A 19,571-nucleotide genomic window follows, 5' to 3' on the forward strand; every position below is an offset into this window, starting at 1 on the left:
TACTGAAATAAATTTAGTCGGTTTGAAGGTGGTTTAATGCGATTGCTAACAGTTATATACGATTAACCGTGTGGTGTGTTCGTTGTACCACGGAAGCACGATCGCCTATTTTGTTACCGATGAAACACAACCATCTGACCAAATAAAATGGTAGAAATACAAATGCTAAGCTCTGAAAGAATGCATGATTTAAGGACATTTCGAGAACTAGTTCTTGACTCTGTGTGAGGAGATCACAACTTAATTATTCGTAAAACCGTTACTAAATACACTAGAATATGATGTTAAATCCAATAAACAACGTCCGATCGTAACTCAATGCAAAACCTTTGTTTGTTGTGTTCTTTCCACATGTCAAATAATTCGACTCTGTTGCCATGCACGCTTCAAACAAAGTACCAGCGCAATGGAGTGTGACGAAAGTTACATGTGCGCCAATCCCTGTGTCCTTCAAAATGCTTTGTCAACCGACACACACACTTACCCAACGCTTGCGCAACTGAGAATTTACCCAACATTTGCGTAACTGAAAATTTTGTGCATAAAACATCGTTACTCGATTCCTAGTATGTCATTGACTTGGTTGTCGTTTAGAAGCAAACTGAATAGGTTTGCTAGTCGTCTATCGCCATAATGCAGATTGGGTTTTAATTGTGATTTGCATTAGTCATCAGTCACAGTTTTTAGTGTAAGTGTTGCAATCATTTTGTTATTCTGACAGTTACTAAAAAGGACAAAATCTGCAAAACACTGTCTTATTTTTGATTGTGGACAAGGTATAATTGCTTTTTAAAAAAGCCACAAACATACAAATAAAAATATGGTGGATAGATGATTGCCACCCATGCTCTGAGAACCTCAATAAATGGTTGTACCTGGTTTGTACATAAAATATTTGGTGCCTTTTTATGGTATTTGCAGATGGCGTCTTGTTATACAAGCCAATGCAGTGAATGCACCCACAGCAAAGTTAATCTTGGGTCCTGCAGTGGAGCAAACATAAGCACTTAAATTTTGTGTTTTTGGGGTGTGCAGTACAACTGCTGGGCTGACATGTGTCAAAATACAGGCCACAAATCAAGTACCTATCTATCATGTGTTAAGGTGATACAATTTAATTCACTCTCTTTTCAGGAGAGCATAGCACCCACAGTTTGTGTGACTAGCATCCACAGTAAAGATATAACTAAGTTAGTTTGTCCTTTGTGTGTTGACTTTTAAACCTAGGGTTTTATAAACAGGTGCAGATTTTTGTTACATGGCTTTGCAATTGATGTATTGTTGGTTTTGTTCATAGGCTGTTGTTTGCCTGTAGGACTGAATGCAAACTATCATCTGCAATTAACCCTGAAAATTTTCTTTAAAAAGGGTTTAAACAAAAATGGGTGACTCAACGCAGTTTCAGTGTGACTATGCAAAAAGAAAAGCAAACTGCAAAAAGTGCAAGAAGCCCATTGACAAAGGATCACCTAGAATTGCGAAAGTGGTTCCGAATTATTTCAATGATGGTGACGGCATGATGAAACAGTACCATCATATTGATTGCATGTTTGAAGTGTTTCAAAAAGCTCGGGCAACAACTAAAAAGATTGAAGACGTCACTGACTTAGAGGGATTTTCAGACATGAAGGATGAAGAAAAAGATGCAATAAAAAACCATATCAAGTCACTTTGCCTTCAGCAAGAAAAGAAAAAGACACCCAAAAAAGGAACTCCACAAAAGAGAAAAGCATCCAGTACTTCGGACCCACCACCTGCTAAAATCTCTGTTGATATGAAGCCCTCCACCAGCAAACCTCAAACACCTGAAAAAATTCCAGTTAATCCCCAAAGCAAGGATAACCTTTTTCGAGAGTTTAGGCGCCTTTGTGCTATGATTGCTGATGAGTCGAGCTACAATGAGAAAACAAGCATTGTAAAAAACTACATTACCAAGGGGACAAGTGGAACTGCCTTTTCAGGTGATCTGTACATGATTATAAAGCTTCTCATGCCAGGAGTAATTAAACACACCTACAATTTGCAAAGTAAACAGTTGGTAAAGCTGTTTAGCCAAATTTTTGGGGAAGACCTGGATGAAATGGTTGAAGATTTGGAACAGGGTGATGTTTCTGAAACTGTGTTTAAATTCTTTGGGGCAAGTTCATTGTGCCCACCAATTAAGAAAAGTTCTCTGACTATTCATGACATAGACAAGTTTCTTGAAAATCTTTCCCGGCTGACAAGAGAAGAAGATCAAATGGCTTTACTAGAAAAAATGACAAAAAGATGCACAGCAAATGACTTGAAGACTATTGTTCGACTTATAAAGGGAGATCTAAGGATAACTGCTGGTGCAAAGCATATTTTGGATGCACTGGATCCCAATGCACATGAAGCATTCAAGGCTTCAAAAGATTTATCTGATGTCATTACAAGAATTATGGACAACCGAAAGAGTGGGGTTAAAACTTTGGAAGTTAGAGCTTCCTTAATGACACCAGTTGCCCCAATGCTTGCTGAAGCATGTAAGTCAGTTGAACAAGCAATGAAAAAATGTCCCAAAGGAATGTACTCAGAAATAAAGTATGATGGTGAAAGAGTGCAGCTTCATATGTCTGGTGGAAAGTTTCAGTTTTTCAGTCGCAGCCTAAAACCAGTCCAACCACACAAGATTCAACATTTTGAAAAGTACATTCCACAGGCTTTTCCAGGTGGCAACAATATGATACTGGATAGCGAAGTTTTGCTTATTGACACCAAAACAGGCAACCCTCTCCCCTTTGGCACTTTGGGCATCCACAAAAAGTCCAAGTTTGAAAATGCAAATGTGTGCCTATTTGTTTTTGACATCTTACACTTTAACGGGGAGAACCTTATGACCAAGTCACTTCAGCAAAGGCGGAAATGTTTGGAACAAAACATGACGGAAATTCCTAACAGGGTGATGTTTTCTGAAATGAAGTTTGTGAACAAACCAAATGATTTGAAAAACATGATTATTCGTGTCATTCAGGAAGGACTTGAAGGTTTGGTGTTAAAAGATGTAAATGGAATTTATGAACCTGGCAAGCGTCATTGGCTAAAGGTGAAAAAAGATTATTTAATGCAAGGTCAAATGGCTGACACAGCAGATCTGGTTGTACTTGGTGCCTATTATGGTACAGGCAACAAGGGTGGTATTATGTCAGTCTTTTTGATGGGTGTTTACGATGAGAACAGAAAGAAGTGGAGCACTGTGACAAAAGTTGGCAATGGGCATGATGACAAAACCCTGGAAAAAATTAACAAACAACTCAAAACTGTAAAAATCAGCAAGGACTTTAACAAAGTGCCAGCCTGGCTAAATGTCACTAGACAGTATGTTCCAGATTTGGTTGTACAAGATCCAAAAACTGCACCTGTGTGGGAAATTACTGGTACTGAGTTCAGTAAATCTGATGCCCACACTGCTGATGGAATTTCTATCCGTTTTCCCCGGGTCACAAGAATTCGTGATGACAAAACATGGGAAAATGCTACTTCCCTTCAGCGCCTCAAGTTGCTGTTTGTCAAATCAAAAGAAGAATCAGATATTTCTCTACTTTTGGGCCAATCATCAAACAGCAGCACCAATAAGGTAGACCCCAAAGCTGATTTCCTTAATGATGTGTTTCTTGGGCTAAGATTTTTTGTTCCCTCAGGCTTAGCAGATAAGAAACATGTGGTGCGGTATGTGACAGCATACAATGGTGATATTGTTGAAGAATATGATATCACCAATGCCACACACATTATCATGGGTGGACAAGATGTAAAAGTGGACAGTTCATGTACTGCAAAGACTATTGATATTGCACATTTTTGGAATTGTGTCAAAGAAAAAACAAAACCTTAGTTTTTTTTAATTTGCAAATTTATGAATGTTTCTGTTTTTTCATGTTTATAAGTTGTAACTTTTGTTTTCCCTTTTAGTTTCAATCGATTCGTGTAATGATTTGTTTTACAACATGAATTATGTGTGTGATCTATTTTGCTGTGGATACTGTGACTATGAGTAGTGTAGAGACAAGTTAACAATAAACTGATATTATTAGGTTATATCCAGGCTGTAAGGGTACATGAGGTTATCTTATAATTTGTAACCTAAATGATGAAAGCTGGTTCAGAAAGTAGGAGAGCACCAACGGTCTGTGCATCCACAGTGGTGATATTACCCCCTTTATTTGTCCCTTTTGTGTTGACTTTTAAACCTAACAGGTTGGATAACATAGAAACTATAAGCGTGTAAGATTTAGTGCAATATTTCACAGGCTGCCGTTTGTCTATAGGCAGGGTTGCCATCGACATGGACCCGAAAATAAGGACAACCAAAAAATTAAATTTAATACAAAACGAAACAAATATTTGACATGCCGTATTTTTTGCCAGAAACAACCTGTTCAAACAATCTTCGTTGGTAGAAAATACTCGTGCATCTCACCACAGCCAAGGTCTAGGTTTACTTTCGCTTGCAGCAGGGGTTTGACTTGTAATTGTGAAACAAAATAGGGACTCAAGTAAAAAACAAGGAGATATCTTAGAAATAAGGATGGCATGACAACCCTGCCTATAGGACTGAATACAAACTAACATTTACAATTAACCCAGAAACTTTTCTCTGGAAAGGGTTAAAATTATAATGGGAGATTCAACACAGCTTCAGTGTGACTATGTGAAAGGAGGTGTAAATTGCAGTGAGAACTATTTTACCAGTGTTACCCTTGTTTAGTAAAACATGTCGGAAACTGTAAAACTGTTGGTAGGGCAGGGTTGAGGAAGTAAAGCTGTTGTAGAATTCTCCAAGGGGCCACACAAAGACACCAACCAGGAAATGCACAAAGTAAAGCATCCCTGGGTGAATTAAACCTTTGGTGGCCCCTGGAACCTCACACCCACCGCTAGCACCGTTGCCGGTGACAGCGCGGTCGCTACGGGTGATCAGTCACAGGGACCGGTTGTGGAAGGGCTCCCGATCTTATAGGGAAAGTTTGGGGTGGGCTCGCATGAAAACGAAGCCCATTTTCGAAGGAAGCGGTACAGTTAATGTTATCTGTACTTATCCTTGTACTTGCCAAATGTTGAAGTATGCGTGAACGAGATGGGGACCACCATGACAATTGCCCTTCCACGTCATAGCAGAATCGCGCTGCGTCATCAGGGACGGAAGCAATTTTATACCCGGCTTAAGTCACGTGAGCCGCACAAAGAAAAAAGGCACACGACTGTTGACGGGCGTGTTGCGCCACAGCTAGCAACGGTTCAAGTAGGTTCATTTATTGTTTTGCACAAGCCGAATCAACAATACAGATGTAAATTTAGATTCCGTATTCAAAACGAGGAACCCGACTTTCGCAACGATGTGATATTAAATTTGTCGCCGCTTCAGATAAAAAACAATGAAAGCCGTTTATCTTTTCAAATCCCCTGTCCACCAGTCTCACAAGGTACATTTACTACGTTTTAAACATTAAGTTTCAAGCGTCGGAATAAGCAGATGAATTTCAAGATTATTTTCCGTTTTGGAGAAGGTATTTTAATTTGCTTTTTTACTGTTATAGCTCACTTCGAAACGTCTTAGTTCAACACACGACAACTTGTAAGTAAGTATAAGTGATGCAATGTAATCCAAAATATTTGCCACCTTGCCCAAAATTCCTAAACTTTGGTGTGAGATCCTGTGTTCGTAGCTCTACCTCGCCAGGCAAACACCCCTGAACTAAGCTTCGTCGTTCCCAAACAAACACGTTGTTGTATTCATCGACTTTAATGTGTCAACATGGACGCGCACTTTTGTTTCATTCAATACGACACCAAGGCAACGCCAACGCTGGTGACAAAAGAAGTTACGCCACAGTACAACGCTAAGATATCAAAAAAGAAACTTTCGTCCACTGCGACAAATAAAAATGACACTTTACAGTTGTCATGCAGGCTTAATAAAGGGTTTATTGCACCGTTTTTTGGGCAGTTTCCAGTAACATTTTTCACATTTATAATACATTTTAATAAAATTCCACGTTACCAATATGGTCTGAAATTTTTGTGTGACAGTTCAAATGCTTGTACCGCTTTAACAAACAAAAGTACAAAACACATTTCGTATAATTGCTCGGCGACGCTTTAAGCACCGCTCAGTTAGAATACCGTTTCAGAATGTTCAAACACTTCAATTGGAATGTTAGAAATACTTTCAAAAAGTAGACACAGAGATTGGAATCAGTTCAATTGCTGAAGAAAATACCTATTCTTTACAGATTTGTCACAGTGCAGAAACATTTGACTGCGTCAAGAGATTTGTTACTTAGTTTTGAGCACAGCACCGAACATCATTCGGGGTCGGTTAGTCGCATTTTGCTCCGAGTAAGAACGTTGAACTTCAGAACACAGGAAATATATGAAGCGGAGGTTTTTAACCACGCTACAACACGAATACGATGCTTTGTTACAAAAAAATCTTCACAAACAAAATACTGAGCGATTTTACACCCATGAAAGACCAGTAGCCTGGCGATGTGTATTAGTGGAAGAATTGAAGTGCTGACCCTGCTGCATTACAGCGTACCCATCATTGAAGCTACGACAACCCGTAACTTCGCGACTGAAGTCTGTACCGTACGCACTTTGGGAACTTACAGAATGACCAGAAGCGTTTGTATGGTCAAAGCTGGCATGCTCCACAAGGTTGTAGCTATAAGCAGCTGATGAATTACCTTCGCCATCGCCCCAATACTCGTATGTCAAATTGCTGTAGGCGCACGGGCGAAATTTTGAAGGGTCTTCATGGCCGTGTATGTGATGGCCAGTGTCGGAATATATTCGTCGTGTTCTTGGTAGCGGGACAGGTTTTTTAGCATGTAAATTGTCATAACGTGGGTGCTCCAAGTGATCACCCGCTGAGAAGGAACGAAAGTGCTTGCGCGGTGCTGGAATGGGATAATACTTTGACTGCGAGGGAATGGATCTTGCGGAATGCGGGGCGTACATTGATTGGCTTGCTTCATTTTCATACACTGTGCTAACACTGATTTGCGGTCGGTGGGAGTCCATGCTATGAGATCTGCTGTGTGGAGAGGTGGAGTAGGTGTCATATTCGGAAAGTGGGACCGAATACTTGGATTTTCGTTCGTGGCTTGGGTCTGTGTAATCTTGTCTTTGTTTGCCGGCTGGATCAAAAGTGTCAAGGCGTGGTGAAAAAATTTGAGTATGTTGAAAAAAGTGGCTGTTGTTGGGGCTTCTGCCATGTTCATAGTTACTGTCTATATATGGAGACGGGGACGTTGCAGATCTCGATCTTAACGACTGGCTACAATTTATCCTGCGATGTGGAGGTGGATCTGCGCCAATGTGGAATCGGTTTGTTGTAAAATCTGAAGTTGAAACGTCTCTTGGTGTGTGGTGAACCTCATGTTTATCTGAAATGTGACTTTGCACGTCCGGTATTTTTCCCACCAACGCGATGAATGATCCATAATGGGACTTCTTTTCCAACTTGTGATCAGGCACTGTGTAATACTCGACCTCAACACGGCGTTCTCTGGGAGGAGATGAGCAGTGAGAAACTAAAGGTTCCTCTCCGTGCAACTTGTTCCCTTTTTCTAATATCCCACCATTGTTGTTATTGTTCACAGTTTGTCGTGGCGTAAAACTACGCTTAGTGGCCCAGTGCTGACCCACACCCAAAAGTTCGGCTGCTGATTTTTTTCTGCCGCTTGAAAACTTTTTCTTTGCCTGCTTTGGAAGCTTAGGTTGCGAAGTGCAGTTGTCAGCGGTCAGGCAATCCAATTCGCTACGCACGTGACCGCCGTTGTCGTTTACACTGCTTTCCACCGACACGGAAGAGACATGGTTGTGCGTTTCAGCAGTAGAAGCAGCAGCAGCAGTGCGTTGGTGGTTGGCAGCTTGTGGGTGAGAGGTTGATATGGCAGCAAACACCGCTTCACCACCATGCAACGATTGCACGGATTCGACTCGTCTGATTGATACAGTTGAATCGGCGGTGACTTTTTGCAGTTTGTCCGGTGAGCGAGTTCGTTGCCGACTGCCATTTGCTGACCCTGTGAGGAATATAAAGTCATATCTTAAACCAAAACCGATCATTAAAGCATATTTTCCAGTTAGATGCTGTCAATGAATAACATTTTCTCTAATCAATCAAAAAAATTGCCAGCAGGGTTTATACCTGAGAGTTACATGGTTTATACCTGAGGGTTTGCTTTATTTCTTTAACTATAATTCAGAAGAACTTCAATACAGTATAGATTACATAATGTACTGGTGATACTGAATAACACATTCTAGACACCAAACTGACCAAGTTGTTTTATTGTCATAGGATTTTTGAGTATGTGATTCGCATGCTTTTACAAAAGATTTGTAAAGGGTAAAAAATTTACTCAAAAAGTTTAATGCTTTTGCTTAATGTTTTCGAAACTAGGCAAAACATAATTTGCATGCGTTCTCTCTAGGCCACTTGCTAAAAATGCGGAAAAACAGATCCATATTCACTGACCGTTTTGCACTGCTTTGTAGCTCAAGGGATCAAAGTCAAGGCCAACTTCACCCATCACTCCAGGGAAGTTTGGATCCAGTCCATCGAACGGACTGTTGCTGCGTTGGGTATGTTCGTTTTCCTTTGCTGATTTTTTGGATCCCGTCCTGGAAAACAAGTTGAAACAAAGATCATAACATTGAAATGCAATAAACACATCGGGCATTGCTGACTCTAGCACATATCCACACATTTTACTTTCGAAAAGTAAAATTCACCCTATTCGTAAAGTATACATGTGCAAAAAGTGCTTTAGTGCTTATTATTGAACCATACTTTAAAAGTAGACCAAACAACCAAACAACCAAACATCCAAATTTCGCTGTGCAGGTAGAATAAACAAACATACATGTTTTAGCTTTTTTAAAGTAACTTTTGGCGTGAAGCCAAAAGAAAGAGAAATACTTACGCAGCTTTTTTATCAATCATTTCGGCCTCTCTGTCCAATGCTGCCAATTCTTCCTCGGAGTACACACCACCTGAAGGTCGCGTCTGTTTCGCTCGGCGTGGTTGCGTCATTGTGTCGTCATCACTGGGTGGAGTGGGAGTGTAGGGCACCTGTGGTTCCGGGCGGGTTCGATCAGACAGACTGCTTGTCTCCTATATAACAGATAACGATCGAATATTAAATGGAAATGTTCTGTCGGTTTAAAATCAATGCTTTACAAACGAGAAATACGGATTTCATTGTTTCACAGTTACCTTAAATACAAAATCAGTCATCTACCACAAATAAGGAAATATAATCCTGAAGCGCATATTACAGCTTTACAACTTTGTTCTTCAATGTGAAATACAGATTGTTGCTTAGCAACGTAGAATATGCGACAATGTCAATACCGATTTGTTTAACTTGCTACTTTAAAAGATTCGCTTTTAATTCCCTTGCGGTGTGATAATTTTAGTTTCCCAGTCTGTACCCCCCAAAAGCGAAAACATGTTTACATGGCTACCATTGGATAAACCTAACCTCGTTCGACACAGCTTGCAAAAGAGAAGCGTGTGAGAAGTTGAGGGTTCTTCGTGTTCCGGATGTTGGTGCGAGATCCGATGATCGACCGGAGGTGAGAGAATCTTCACTCTGGCAGCGGCGAAGTGAAGCTGTCAAAAAATCCATATACTTAGTATAGTTAAATCAGAGACACGGACTTAAATAGTAGCTTTACTAAAAAAAAATTCGCTGTTTTTTAGAAAATCTAAATCAGAGATCAATTCGAACCTGACAATTGTAGCGGCTTGTCGAGCTAGTTTTTTTGTGTTTTGCATTATTGCTCCACGTACTTTTCATTTTGTTTGCTGCTATAACATCAACATTCCACATGTCCATTTATTACCCCTTGTCCCTTTACCTTTTTAATTCTTAAGTAAACAGTAACGGGTCAAGTGACTCGATGGCCAAATGTTTGCAATTGTTTATTTTCCAGCGTGGCAAAAAAAATATTGAATTGAATTGTACAACAAAATTCAGCGCCTTCTTGACCCAAGTACGCTTAATTGCTCTTTCATTTTCTGGCAAACTATTTATCCGCAAAGGGTAAGTTTTTTGGTAGCCTGAATAAAATTTAATAAGAAATGCTGTTGCTTAAATTCCAATTAAATCACACTTACGTCACTATTACGACAGGTGCGACGTCATAAAATTTAAATATGAGTGGCTGAACGCAGAGACTTTAACACAAGATTGTGGGTACTTGAAACGAGCATAAGTGGTTTTGGGCTTGGCCCATCTTTATCACCACAAATACTTGGACTTTGTATTAGCACGTAACATTTGGGAAAGAACTATGACACAACGCTACATGATGATCTTGAAGTTCAATCGACAAAGAACCTTATGGGAGTAAAGCCTTATACGTGTTGGACAAGTCACATTCAGTTTAAATGCTGTACGAACTATATTTGTTTCATATTTGTAAATAATAAACTGCATGTTTAACAGTAATTGTGACCGGTTTATCAATGTGTATACTCCGATTTATTGAGGTCACGGTATAAATAAATAGATTTTGGCTTAGCACTTTCGTTTGCATTTTTGCGATGGGCGCGGTTCAATTGTTAATGGGCAATTAGGCAGAAAAAACATGCTCGCCACCTTTTATGACCAACGCAACAAAAATATGATGTCCCAAACCAATTAGGCACAGAAGATTACATTTCGGAGAAGGCATTTTATGTGGTAATGTCCCGCTACTTGTAATGCTTTTTTAATACGGAAGGGTTAAGAAAATTGACTGTTTGCTAAAGTAAAAACGAATGGTGGCTAGTTTTGCGTTGAAAATATCGCAGCATATGATATAGCTGCTCATGACTTTCTTGACCTTTCTTGATCATTGTGGGTTGAAAAGTTAATGCATTGTGAAGGGTGTGACACTTACATGCAGAGCCATATCGGGCGAACGTTTATAATCAAACGTCAATCACGCTAATTGAGGAAATCACATCATTTATGCGAATCGTGTTTGAACTCGTGCCAGATTGTCTGGTTGAATGGAGCGCAAAACACGCAGCACTGAATAAAGTTATTGACACAGTTGGAACATTTGAAAATATTTTAAGGGGTTAATTATTGTGTAAGAAATTGAGGTTTATTTGGTTATTACACTACATTACATCATACGCTTTTAATGCCCCAAAAAATCATTTAATATAAATATTTGTGCTATTAATTATTATTGTCACCACATTTTTCCAGATAAAAGGAGAATTTATTTGTTTCAAATTTCTCATATTTTTGTCTTGAATCAAGAATTTAAGATTCTTTTACCTTGTCTTGCAACAGTGGAACTTTTTCTCAGCAAACTTCCCAGCTTGACTTTCCAGTTCGAACCATGGTTGTGATGATGCTTGGATGAAGTAGATGGGGTTGTGCAATTTTCAGGAATGTCAGAACTCAGATGTACTGAAGCAGTTGTACTGTGTTTTTGATGACCTGACAAACAGGCATAATATTGATTTAGACAACATAAACTTTGTTTAGCTGCTAAAATATTGTAAGAATCGGTTAAAACCAGAAACTAGGCATACACACACTTGCTTTTTGTGTTGGAAATAAATTGTCTTGAAAAATGATAAAACATGAATGCCAAACCTGTTTTTTTCACATTAACTGCCGTAGAACCATGAGATTTTTGAGACAGGTTGTTTGCACTGGTTGAGGTAGATGGACCTTTTTTGTGTTGTCTTTTTCTGTATCCAAAAATACACATAATCTTTATGTTTGCATGAATAAAACATAGAACAAAACAATAAACTTGTACCAACTGATATTTCATGTTAATGATAAAAAAGGTACATAAACTTAAATATTGACACAAACAAAAAGATGATCATAAAACTACAAGTTGATACAAGGCACATTTAGCAACACAAAGTTAATACTCACTGTGACAAAACAGTTGATGTCTGTCCCATGTACACAACCAGCAGACAAGTGCCATGCAAGTTAGTAGTAGAAAAGCAAATGCAAAAGAGCTTATGATAGAGGTAAGGGGTGTGCATAAAGCCAGTAATTTTGTCAAGGGTATGAAAACACAATTCTTTTGTTGGCACATGCAAAGGTAAAGATTATTTAAATCCAGTAACATGCAGAACATGCGAAGTCACAATTTTTGTGATTGGACAAGTCAGTACATAAATTTTGCTGAATTGTAATAACCAAAGAGACCTAAAATAGTAACCAACATTTTCCTGATAATACTAGAAAAGATAAACTGAAACACAAAGTGCTTGAAAGTGACAATATTGTGCAAATATTTTATCAATGGTTTAGCATTCTTTTCACAATTAATTTAGTCGGTATGTTTATCCCTGGAATGTTGATTTGTTTTGATATTGACAACCCTTTAACTTTTGTTAGGCTCTGAATTGAAAGTTCATACCTCATGCATAGCGTGTAATACATATGTGGAAAATGTGTGAATAATGAGTTGCCCAACCTACGTTGTAAACATCACTACTGATTGTAGCCAACAGGAAAAAAATAGATGATTAAAAAATGACGCAAATAAGCATGCAATCTACTGAATTAGTTGTAAAGCCTACTGCTACTAAAAGCTAAAAGGACACCATGTGACATTGGATTCAACTCGCATGGGCAACAAATTAGTATTCAAACCAAAAAGGTCAGCAGGGAGACAGAATTGATTATTATAAGAGTGGGGGAAATTACTTTTGCCACACATGGAATAAGGAAAAGTTGGGCTAGAGTTGGGACGATTTTCTGCGAGACTCTTTATCAAGGTCCTCATTTTTGTCATCGCTTTCGGTGTTGTCCACCGCAGTAAAGATACGGCTTATGGTTATTTGACGATTTCGCCGTTTTTGTGTGAAGTCACCATACGATCGTCGTCTGCAGATTTTACACAAAGTATGCACCACTAGGAACAGACAGTTAAAAAGAAAAATAAACACCAACATATTACAATTTGACCAAAAGGCCATGCAACAGAAAAGAACACCAAAATAACTTTTATTAAATAATTCTTTCATTATGTTTAACAGACACCTATTTGTTTCATAAACGTCAAGCAAAACCAATATGACAGTCCAAATCGTTAAGTTACTTTTGGACATACATCTTTGGCCATGTCTGTATTAATATGATAGTTTTTTTATAGTCTACCACCACAGTAAAACCATAAACAAACAGCAAACTGTGACTATGTAAGACAGTTTGTGTTGATGTGAGAAAGCTAGGAATAAGCTACATGGACATTTTTTCACAATGTTCTACAAAAAGCTGTACCTACACTGTTATGACAACTTTGTGCCAAACTAGCTGAACATAAACACTTTTGAAAGTGGAGTTTTAATGTGTTAATAAAAATGTGCAAATGTGACAATGAATTAGCACTATCAGTGGAAAATAAGTTGCAGGCGTTTTTAAGTGCACATACCAAACAAGAAACTGAATGAACTGATGCACTGGACAAAATGCACATGGACAGACAACCCATAAACCAAACCAACCTTCTGTCATTTGATGATCTGTTTGAAATAGAGGAGTTTCGAAGTGTTACATCGGAAGCAACACTCTCACAGAACGAAGAAGAATTAAAGGTATCAGCAGACGAAGGGGTTACTGCCATCTTCGACCTAGCTTGGGCTTCTTCTAAACTTATAAGCTTGGGTGTGGAAAGTACCATTAGGGAGCGTGGCCTCATTGGCTTGTGATCTAAAAATCAATTGCAAAAATGTTTAATGTTAAACACGGTTCAAAAATACCTTATTTGGTAAAATTAAAAATAGCAATGCTGTACTTAGTTGTACATGAGCATGTTACAGGTACATTTAACATGTTAATTATCACATTAAATACTAAGAATATATATGTTCTGTTTTTTCCGCATAAAATAGATACAAAACCACAATGTACCTGCATCGTACTGTTTGGTTTGCAGACTGTCACTGAACAGTAAGTCACCATTCACAATTAAAAACTCAAGAACCACAGATTGTACACGAGCTTCTGTGAAAGCAGCAAGTCCAGCCTCTATCTCACGGGAACGTAAAAGATTGGGTGCCCAAACTATGGCCAAATTTCTACAGTGCATTGATGTTCGGCCATCGTGACCCGCCATAAAGTTAAGATGTTTGATAAGTTGCTTTAATGTTCTAAAATACAACACAAAATGTTTTATATTCCATTCAAGCAGCAATTTTAGGACTGCAAGAACACTTTGACGATAGTAATACCAGTTCTTTTTAACTTTGTATGAAGGTAAACAAAAAAGGGCTTAAACCAATCAAACAAACATTGACAGTCCTGCCACTGGAAAGTTAATAAGATTAGCAGCAGCAAAGCAAAGCAAAAAAATCAATGTATTGATTTGCGCCACCAGCCAACCTGTAGTGTGGCGGGGGTAACTGCTGAATAACGTCATGCACTTTAAGTATTCTCTCTTCAGCCTCATAGTCTGTGACAGCACTTGCAAATCTGTTGTAGAGCTGGTATGTCAGCAATGGATTGGGTAACTCCCTACAAATAATTTACACAACAATTAGTACCAAAATCTATTCCCAATTTCTGTATTCAGAATGCAGTGTTAATAGTTTCACTTTAATGCACAAATAGGACTGTGACCAATAGCTAAATAGATTAGACACTTAACTTGGTGATTTATGATAGTTAATCCCTGGAATGCATGTCATGGTTCGCACACAAGTTAGTTTTTCATGGCATGCCGAGTGATTTTTAACTTCATATTTAAGTACACGTAAAAAGTGTTATATTGCTTGTTTTCAGTTTGTTAAGAGGAATTGTATTAATACCCAAAATGCAACATACAAAAATGAATCTGCCACCTTTCTGACTACTATTCAAATCAACTGGCATCTACCACTAAAACCCATGATAAAATGTGTACCACTAAAACCCACGATAAAATGTTGTGAAGTCAATACCATTTTGACATGGCAAATAAATTAACCCATGGCGTTTTTAGAACATGTAAAAACAGTAGAACATACAACACTATTTATGACAACAAACATAAGTTATCAAAGTTTTTAACTAAGATTCTCCTACCTGAAATACAACTTGCAAAGGCCAGCTATGCTGTGTGGATCACACACCATGTTCTTTTCTTTTGACATGCCTGGCACATGGCCTGTTTTGGGAAGTCCAGCAACTGCTTTTTCAAGGTTGGGTCGATTATCTGAGTCAAATTCATAGCGCAAAAATCGAATGTGTGAGGCTACACCAGATATTCTGTATATCCCATCAACTATTCCATGTTCCTCCACAAACTTTATGCAGTCAAGAACAACAGATGGTACTGTGCAGAAAAATCATTTTCCTTTAAACCAATTCAGTTTACTTTGTAACCACATTCGCCATACCGTCTTCCCCTGTCCTATGCAACAACTCCCCCAAGTCGCAACCAAACACTCGCTCCTTTAAAATTCCCTTCTTTTTTAGTTGGGCTTTGCTTGGACGATTTGCAAGAAATGATCGCAGAAACTCCATAATTTTTCCGTTCTTTTTCTCAACTAAAAATTAAAATTTTGGATTTTACAAGATCGCATTTGTATAATCAAACATTACTTGGCTACTCACTTGGGCCGACTACAGGGGGTCCATTATATCGGGGAGGTGGGAATGGGCGTTCATGGGTGCCCACCACATCATTGGAACTGCTGATCCTTCGAACACACAATGATGGAAATGTTCCAACACGAAATTTATGTTTACCTCGCCACCAACCACTGGCTCCCATCTCGATTATAGAAACCATGTCCCCAACCTAAAAAAACAAATTTTACAATTTGCCTGTACTATGGTATGCTACCTACAACATGAAATGAGAACAAAACCTGCCTTCATGCTGAAACCAAAAAGTAAGTTTATTGTTTAATTTGTTCAAACAAAAAAGTTTTCATGAATACAAATGCACCAGATATCCAAATAGAAAATATCCATGCAACTTTTTACAAATGTCTACATATGATATTAAAAGTCCATTGTGTCCTATACCTCCAAATTTAATTCATCTTCATCCCGAGCATTGTATCTTCTAACCACTCTGGCTGCAGCTACAGCAGGTATATTTATGTCAGCAATATCTCCGAGAGCATGTGGTGCCAGGTTACGGCCATGATTATCAGTTTCAAGCCAATGCAGAACTGGAGCACAATAGATCAGACCACCACCATCTTCAAGATTTGTTATTGTAGATAAGTCAAACATATATGACTGAAGAAACTGGTGAATGGCCTGAAACAGTTTGAAAGTCAAGCATTGCAAATAAGCTACAGAGTGTGTAACTGTACTGAAGGTACCTCCAGTGGTTTAGGTTGCAGTGCTTCTTCGCTAACTTTTCTGAGTTTTGAAAACTTGCGATCAAAAACACATTCATGAAGTAAGGTGTCAAGTTTTTCAAAGTGCAAAAGATTGCGTCTCACAACCCAACTTTTTTCCTGCTCATAAGAGACAGATGAAATAGCCGCAATAAATCAAAGAGCAACAAAAAAAAAAGTGGTTGTATACATGTAATTTTTAATACCTTGCAAGTAACACGGACACAAAATGCAGGCTTGTAGCCCTCAAATATAAAAGATCCATTGATCTGTAGACCCTCGCTCAGTTCCTCAACAAGTGCAAGCTGAATCAGTGTGATTGTTAATAATTTGTACATGTAGTTTTGGTTTAATAATGTCAAATTAATGCATAGTTAATTTAACGATTCTACATGTAAACATATAAATTGTTTGCCTTTTCAGTATGTGATTGGTTTAAAGCAGGGGTGGGCAACCTGCGGCCCGCATGCGGCCCTTCTTTGAAGGTTGTGCTGCCCGCCGAGACACTTGAATTTCAAAGTACTGGCAAACGAGTCCAATTATTACATATTTTTGTGCTGATTAATGCGCCTGATGCTAGTTTTCTGCAACCCGGCAAAATAATCAAATACGAATTATACTTGCAGTTTAGCATATTTGGTAAGCAACAAAGCAAAATCACATGTGTTATACACAGGTGCGGCCTGCGATCCAACTTTGACATTTGTAATTGGCCCCACAGTAACAAAGGTTGCCCACCCCTGGTTTAAAGAGATCCACAAAAATATGCTCAGAAAAAAAAGGCATGCAATTTGTCATTGTGAAAAGTAGAAAACAAGAACAAGCAGTTCATTTAAGTTGAAAATATAAATTTAAAACTTGCAGTGTTTTAAAAAAGGAACAAATTTGCAATTACACATTTTATTATACCTACCTTGATTTGTCCATAATGAACAGTTTCATAATGAAAATGGGCACAATCTTCAATGCGAGGAAATTTACTGTCAGATAAAGGTGATGTCAATTGTCTGAAAACAAAGACACCAAATATTAAGTTTGTGTTTACTATTTTTTTTAAATTGTTTTTACCTTGGACTTAAAGAAATTGAAGTGTTCACTTTTGATGTGTTGACAAAAATGTCAGCAGAGGCATTCTCAGATTTCATTTCCATGATTAAACGTGGTCATTTTTATTTTTTGGCCTTATTCAGTTTACTAGCCTTCATTTGCAAAGGGTGATGGGCCGAATTTGCAAAATCTACATAAAAATATCTGGTTTGTTTCAGAACTTCTACAAAAATAAAGTCCTATTCTGGAAAGACGTCTTTAGATATCTGCTATAACTTTTATACCTGTTAACTTTTATAAATTTTTGTGGAACTATAATCTTCAGTGATCAGTACACTTTAAATTAAGACTTTTTTACACCCAACATTTTATTGCATTTAGTTTATGTTATGGAATGGATTCTATAGAATTTGTACACAAAAAAAGCACCAATAAACTAAACAACATTGACGTTTTATCCCGTACAATTCAAAGCTAAATTATACAACTGGGTTTAACTTTTTTTATGAAGTTACGCGGAATCGACAACCACAGAAACTAATGGAAAAATAAATAAACTACAATCAATTAATGTCAATTTTTAATTCAGAAGTTCCGTAAATCCCATCAGCGAAATATTGCTTTAAAAAATCACATAAAAAACATGGCTACGGTATAAATAAATAAACTCCAAATTAGTTGATAAACTTTAAAATAGAATAATTTTTAATTACAAACAGACAACAAAAAGTAAAATGCGTTTTGATGTGTATTATTATAATCTTCCGTTATGCATAAAAACCATCATCCATCATAACTCATTTGCATTTGCGTAAATTAACATGGTATATTTTTGGTAGTTGAATTAGTTATAGTTTGTATGTTTATCGGCAATTTTTATCACCGTAATTTCTCTGTGCAATAATTTTTGTAACTTTTGAGTGCTACGTAAAAGTTTAATAATTTTTGTCAGTCACGTGGCCTGAAACCGGCATGAACAAGAAATACCCAGCAGGAAATTTCTAATATTGTGGTTTTAACATAAACATAGTTAAAAGTTAGGAATGTGTTTTAGTTACCTGTGTTAAACTTTTTTCAAATATAAAACCATTTACCCTATAGGTGTTTGTAACTTTTCATTGAGTATTATGTCACTATTCCGCTTAACAAGCATCGAAAAGTCGGGTTCCAAGTTGCCACGACCCACGACTCAATAATAAGCAATCAAAACTTTGTCTGGTTTTGTAAGCGCGTAATTACTAGTTGTGTTGTTGTCCAAGGTAAAATGATGCTGTCGATTTTGTTGCTTGTTGCACTCTTACCATTATTTGATATTTTGATTGTTTCTGGTCACAATTATGAGAAACCAATAAACACTAACTTGAATTACATGGGTACAATTTGAAAAGCATTTCGTTTTACTTGTTTTTTGTGTGCAAAAGCGCACAACTAAACTATCATCAAGTCTAATGCTGAATCTAACTATTTTATTTTGTGTAATGCATTGTCATGTATTAATGGAGCAAAAAATAGTCCTAAAATATCAACTAGGGGTTCTTTTCGAGATGTGTTAAATTTTGGTCTCAAATATTCCGAAATCGGAAAAAAAATCTTGCATGAAATTTAGCTATAAACATTTTTTATGAAAGGTGAAACTGCCCCTCCTATTTTTTGTGTTTCATATTTGCTTTGGTCAGATAGCCCACTTTTGTCGCAATTAAATTGGCAATTTTTGACATTCTGCTAACCTCTCTCAGCCTACTGCCTGATATCAGGAGTAGAGTTCCCTCTCGAGAAATTCTCGAGAAATCTCGAAAAAATCGAGTCTCGATTCTCGAGAAATAAATAAAAATTTCTCGAGAAAAATTATGTCACGTATCTTGAACAAAAAGTAAATGCGACACCTCTTATTACGTGTATTTTTCGTTTAAACTCGCCTCTAGAGCGGACTGGGCACATAACTTTCTTATTTTGCTTCTGAAACAGCGATTTTTAACGTGCGTTGCCGCTAAACTTTCACCTTTCCCAGGCAGAAGTCACGCCTGGTTGCGTAAGATCTATAACAGTCGCTTCGTTTTTGGCTGATTTGCTAGCGAATTACTACTTGCGATCGCTACTAGAAGCGAAAAAACGTACAATCGGAATTTTTTTTGTTTGTTTTTGTTACAAAATTGGCTTAAATAAAAATTTCGAGACTCTC

The 19,571-nt window shown here is 37.7% G+C and overlaps 2 protein-coding genes across 3 annotated transcripts; one reads left to right on the forward strand and one right to left on the reverse strand.

The window, feature by feature from the left end:
- Positions 1-54: 54 nt before the first annotated feature.
- Positions 55-3,989, forward strand: LOC145214261 (DNA ligase 3-like). 2 transcript variants are annotated; one of them, XM_080082756.1, is made up of 2 exons: positions 55-3,598; positions 3,663-3,727. In XM_080082756.1, exons 1-2 carry the CDS (start codon positions 1,382-1,384, stop codon positions 3,666-3,668), a joined length of 2,223 nt encoding a protein of 740 aa, XP_079938882.1. In that variant the 5' UTR covers positions 55-1,381; the 3' UTR covers positions 3,669-3,727. The 2 variants fall into 2 exon arrangements, with proteins under 2 accessions (XP_079938882.1, XP_079938881.1); XM_080082755.1 differs by having other exon boundaries at positions 55-3,989.
- A 1,756-nt stretch (positions 3,990-5,745) lies between these two features.
- LOC145213668 (uncharacterized) lies at positions 5,746-17,610 on the reverse strand. The gene is made up of 17 exons (XM_080082035.1): positions 17,414-17,610; positions 17,259-17,352; positions 16,552-16,650; positions 16,328-16,465; positions 16,023-16,262; positions 15,606-15,792; positions 15,389-15,538; positions 15,075-15,324; positions 14,394-14,525; positions 13,923-14,161; positions 13,517-13,721; positions 11,637-11,734; positions 11,313-11,477; positions 9,519-9,649; positions 8,958-9,148; positions 8,510-8,655; positions 5,746-8,054 (listed from the first exon to the last, which is right to left on the reverse strand). The coding sequence occupies exons 1-17, from the start codon at positions 17,494-17,496 to the stop codon at positions 6,481-6,483; spliced, it is 4,122 nt and encodes a 1,373-aa protein (XP_079938161.1). The 5' UTR covers positions 17,497-17,610; the 3' UTR covers positions 5,746-6,480.
- Between the last annotated feature and the right edge of the window lie 1,961 nt (positions 17,611-19,571).

Source organism: Phallusia mammillata, chromosome 2 (genome assembly GCF_965637545.1).
Source record: "Phallusia mammillata chromosome 2, kaPhaMamm4.hap1.1, whole genome shotgun sequence".
Taxonomy (NCBI): Eukaryota; Metazoa; Chordata; class Ascidiacea; order Phlebobranchia; family Ascidiidae; genus Phallusia; species Phallusia mammillata.

Bases quoted from the DNA above. Each gene is read 5' to 3' on its own strand.
- LOC145214261 (XM_080082755.1), top strand. From the start codon at position 1,382: ATGGGTGACTCAACGCAGTTTCAGTGTGACTATGCAAAAAGAAAAGCA.
- LOC145213668 (XM_080082035.1), bottom strand. From the start codon at position 17,496: ATGGAAATGAAATCTGAGAATGCCTCTGCTGACATTTTTGTCAACACA. The intron at 16,466-16,551 runs GTATTAAAAATT...TCTTATGAGCAG, and splicing joins GTGTCCGTGTTACTTGCAAG to GAAAAAAGTTGGGTTGTGAG. The intron at 9,149-9,518 runs GTTAGGTTTATC...TCTGTTATATAG, and splicing joins TGCAAGCTGTGTCGAACGAG to GAGACAAGCAGTCTGTCTGA.